At 50.8% G+C, this 4,972-nt stretch overlaps 1 protein-coding gene across 1 annotated transcript; it reads left to right on the forward strand.

The window, feature by feature from the left end:
- The first annotated feature begins 960 nt into the window (after positions 1-960).
- CCL5 (C-C motif chemokine ligand 5) lies at positions 961-4,972 on the forward strand. The gene is made up of 3 exons (XM_008153654.3): positions 961-1,075; positions 2,446-2,557; positions 4,524-4,972. The coding sequence occupies exons 1-3, from the start codon at positions 1,000-1,002 to the stop codon at positions 4,609-4,611; spliced, it is 276 nt and encodes a 91-aa protein (XP_008151876.1). The 5' UTR covers positions 961-999; the 3' UTR covers positions 4,612-4,972.

A 4,972-nucleotide genomic window follows, 5' to 3' on the forward strand; every position in this document is an offset into this window, starting at 1 on the left:
AAATGAGATGGGATCCCAGCATTTACTGATCCTCATCTGAAAAACTGGAACATGGGGATAATAATAGTAAATGAGTTAACACATGCGAAGCCCTTAGAATAGTGACTAGCAAAGACTAAGCCTTCAGTTAAGGGCTAATAATCACGGTCTCTCTCTCTCTCTCTCTCTCTCTCTCTCTCTCTCTCTCTCTCTCTCTCTCAACAAGCTTGTAAGCTTAAAGACATTAAGCAAATTTCCTAAGGATCACTCAACCAGTAAATGGAGGTGACCCTGCAGCCATTACCCACTCCAACTCATATCTGATGAAAAGGTCGCCAATGCCCAGTTCTGATCCACTGCCTCAATCACCATCCTCGGGGACTATATGTCAGAGGACCCCTCCCCTTCTCAATAACACATCTCATATCTCAAATAGCATCCTTCTGAGGATGAGAGAGAAGATACAGCCCTTTGAAAGCAACCAAATAAACACCCAGTTGTTTCGGACCCCTGTCCTAACCGCCCCCCCTCCTGCCCTTAGGGAAGCAGCCTCCTGACTGGCCTCTGGGGAACCCAGCCCTGGAAGGTGAAGCTGAGGATGCCAGCAGAGGAAGAGGTTTTTCTATCCCCAGCGCTTGTGCTAGCCCTGCTGGAGGGCAAAGGGGAAACCATGCGCTCACTTTGGATCTGAGGTTGGTGAGGAGAGGAAGAGAGGGGGAGTGGGAGGGACGGGGGAGAAGGGAAAGGACAGGGTTAGGGAGAAGGAGAGGAAGAGAGAAACGGGGAAGGAGAGGGAAACCGACAGCCTCAAGTGTCTGGAGGCTATTTCAGTTTTCTTTTCCGTTCAATGCTATTTCACTTATGATGTCAGCCAATGCCTGGCTACTATTTTGGAAACTCCCCTTGCGGGCGCCCCCTCTACTGGCCTGACTTATAAAGGGCCAGCCCGAGCTGCAGAGAATCCCTGCAAAGGATCCTAAGACAGCACAGGATCTCCCACAGCCTCTACCCACAGGTGCCATGAAGGTCCACGCAGCTGCCTTCGCTGTGCTCCTCGCCGCAGCCGCCTTCTGCGCTCCTGCATCGGCCTCCCCATGTAAGTCCCAGTCCTGACCACCTGAGTCAGCCCTCAGGCTAGCCCAGACCTTGCATTTATACTGCCTGGACCCTATGATTTACATGCTTACTTACTGCTTTTCTCTGATGCCCAGGGGCCCCTGATGGATCTCTGAGCCACTTCATGGCAGGGACCCTCTGATTAACTCTTCTGTGTTTTCAGGGTCTACACCCCAAGCTTGCAGGCACTCACTGAGTGTGGACTGACGCTGGGGGTATTAGTAGGCAGGGGCAGCTCAAGCTGACCTAAAAATATGACTCATGCCTGCCTAACACCAGCAAGGTTTCTAAGAAACTTATAAGCACGTAATAAAACCTTCCTGAGACAGTCATATTTTCCCCCATTTCATAGATATGATAAAATGGGGCTTGAGAAAGAATAATGAAAGCTAATTAAATACCTACTATGTGTCAAGTATTATGCTGATTGCTTTACATATATTATCTTACTTAATACAACTATTCTTTTTAAAAATATATTTTTATTGATTTCAGAGAGGAAGAGAGAGGGAGATAGAAACATCAGTGATGAGAGAGAATAATTGATCAGCTGCCTCCTGTACACCCCACACTGGGAATTGAGCCCGCAACCTAGGCATGTGCCCTGACCGGGAATCGAACCATGAACTCCTGGTTCACAGGTTGATGCTCAACCACTCACCCACGCCGGCCGGGCTCACAACTATTCTTTCAGCAGCTGACTTACAGATGGGGAAACAGGGGGAGGCCCAGAGAGGTTAAGTAACTGGCCAGGTTCACACAGCTAGGAAGTGGGGACTCTGGTATTCAAACTCAGTTCTGTTTGGCTCTTAAACACTCCTACTCTGCTGGGAAATGGCAACTGACATTTCCCAGGGTCGTTCTGAATTAATTGACCAACAAAAACTCCTCCTTCTCTGTTATGGCCCTTCTTACAATGCCTCAGCCACGGCTCCTACCGTCCACTATGCATCTCCAGTCTGAGTTTTGGGAGCCTCTCCCCAGCCCCCGCTAGGTCTCAAAGAAAACAAGTTCTGAACCCACTGAGGATCCTAGGAGGACAAGATAAGGGCAGAGGTCCCAACACAAGTCAGGAGGAGCCCCAGCAAGTCCCGAGAGCCAAAGGCATGAGGGTGATGGTGCAGAGAGAAGGATACAAGCTAGGCACTAGGATTAGGTGACTGAGGAATACCACTCTCGGTCCCCTGCTGGAATACCACTCTGTCACTGTGCGTCCATGGCAAAGTGACTTTACCTCTCTGAGCCTCAGTTTCAGCCAAAGGAGGACAATAACCTATTTAAGATAAATCATATAAAGTACCCAGTGTGCACTGGCAATGAATACAAGGGTCTCTTCCTTCCTTCTCCCAGATGCCTCGGACACCACACCCTGCTGCTTTGCCTACATCTCCCGCCCACTGCCCCGTGCCCACCTCCAGGAGTATTTCTATACCAGCAGCAAGTGCTCCATGCCAGCAGTCGTGTGAGTCTCAGTCCCATGGAACCCTCCAGAGGGGTGCAGAACCTATCCCCCCAGGAGCCCTCTAGAGGGTGCCCCATCATCCACTGCAGCCCATCCTTTAGCTGTTCAAATAGCCATGGCTCCTCCAGCTCCAGCTTCAGCTTCCCCGGCTATCATGAAAAGGGTCAGCCAGGGCGTTCTAGGAGGATCTTCCGCACTCTGATGCACTAGGCTAGTCTCCGATCTTTACAGAGGTGACTTTTACTTGAACATCATCTGCAATGATCTTACATGGAGATCAATTTGGTCATCACTTTCCAGTTAAGAACTTCACAGTTGCCCATATCTCACAACCTATCCAATCCACCTCAGAGGAACTAAGGAGAGGTCAGAAGCCAGGGTCCTAGTTGTAGTCACTTGTGTAAAAAACACACACAACTTGATTGATTGGTGGAGAAATAATAAAATGAGATTCTCCTTTAAATCTGCAAGCTAATACATTTGAAAAAAAAATCTAATAATCCCTACTACCTAGGAAGTGCCTACTGTGTGTCAAATGTCTTACATGCATTATCTAGATCAGGGGTCCTCAAACTTTTTAAACAGGGGGCCAGTTCACTGTCCCTCAGACCGTTGGAGGGCTGGAATATAGTTTAAAAAAAACTATGAACAAATTCCTATGCACACTGCACATATCTTATTTTGAAGTAAAAAAACAAAACGGCAAAAACACCCGCATGTGGCCCACAGGCCGTAGTTTGAGGATGCCTGATCTAGACCCAGGGCCAGAGACTTGGGAGAGCACACAGAAAAGGAAGGCAGCAACTTGGAGTAATTCTCAAGGGACAGGTGAGGGTGGAGGCTCCCACGAGACGGGGCAGGAAAAGAGGTAGGTGGGAAGTCAGGCAAGTGGAGGGTCCCCAATATGGGGGGAGGGAGAGAAGTCTTGGCGAGGAGGGGCTATTCTCCAGTGTCCCATTCTACAGGGAGGAGGAGGAAATGGGGGCCTGAGCAACCCTGACCCCAGATGTTGGTTTCCTGACCTTTTGACTTCCTGGCCACAGGCCAATGGGGCAGAGGAGAGCAGATGATGGTAAGCCAGCAGGATTTCCTGTATGACAACCAGCTTAACAAGAGCGGGGTCTGGGTCTGAAGCTCTCTTACCACCCCAAATAAGAAAATAAACACTAGGAGGTGCAAGAGCCCAGAATATGGCTTCTGCCATATTAGACTCGCCCAGGCCGAAAACCGACTTCTGCGCATGGGCCACGAAGTTTCAATCGCACTGTACGTGCGCGCCCTCACGTGGTTTTTTTGTGGAAGAGCCACACTCAAGGGGCCAAAGAGCCGCATGTGGCTCGCGAGTCGCGGTTTGCCGACCACTGCTGTAGGTCCACTCATGTTGTTCAGGGCCCTTTCAAGGGACATAGTTAGGGAATGAGTAAGTGGATCTCGTATAATTAATCCAGTCCAACATTTATAGCTCCTTCCTCTACCTCACAGCTCATACCTTGGGTGACATTCTAATCACCTGAGGAGCTTTGAAAAGATACTAATGCCCAGGCCCCTCCCGGGTTTGTTTTACCACCTCCAGTCTCCCTCTTGCTCAGCCACGACCCAGTTCCCAGAGAACGCCTCTGTGTCTCTGCATCCGGAGCCCCCAGCACAGGGTCCGAAACAGAGGAAGTGCTGACGAAAGGCTAGTGGTTGCCCAGCTCAACCCTGGGCTGCTCCGGCTTGTATCCCCTTTGCTCTCCAGGTGGCGTACCTGTGTGTGAGAATTACCACGCACACAACTCTGCTTCTGGCTTGGAGCCCTTTTGAAACAACAGGAAAGGAAAGCCACAGATAAAACCTTACGGCGCTCCAAAAATGACCCACCCAGTACCTTCATCATCTCCTCTTGTGCCTCAATCCGTGTCCTTCCTAAAACTGGCTGTCCCAGCGCTGACCACGTCTCTCTCTCCTCTCCTCCCCTCTCCCGCAGCTTAATCACCCGAAAGAACCGTCAGGTGTGTGCCAACCCAGAGAAGAGATGGGTGCGGGAGATTATCAACGCTTTGGAGATGAGCTAGAAGATGAAAGGCGCCTCGAACCCAGAACTTATACAACTTTCCTATTGCTTCTCCCCAACCCCCGCTCCCACCCTCCTGGGAGGCCCTGCTTCCCCCCACGCAGTGGCAGTTATAAAAGCCTCCCACCAAAGCCCCCAGGAGCTCCTGGGGCTCTGCCTTGTGCACAGAAAATCTCTGGCCTTTGAGCTGCAGGCGCCTCGGCTCAGGCATGGCTCTGCAATCAGGAAGGAAGTCGGCGTGCCTCTGGCCAGCATGCCTCTGGAGGCGAAGAAGGGGACAAACTGGGCTTCTGTGGTCATGTCCCACGGCCAGAGCTCCAATCTCGGCCCCTCACTAGGATAGGCTCACTCAAAAGTGAGAA

The sequence above is a fragment of the Eptesicus fuscus genome, chromosome 20, assembly GCF_027574615.1.
Source record: "Eptesicus fuscus isolate TK198812 chromosome 20, DD_ASM_mEF_20220401, whole genome shotgun sequence".
NCBI classification, from domain to species: Eukaryota; Metazoa; Chordata; class Mammalia; order Chiroptera; family Vespertilionidae; genus Eptesicus; species Eptesicus fuscus.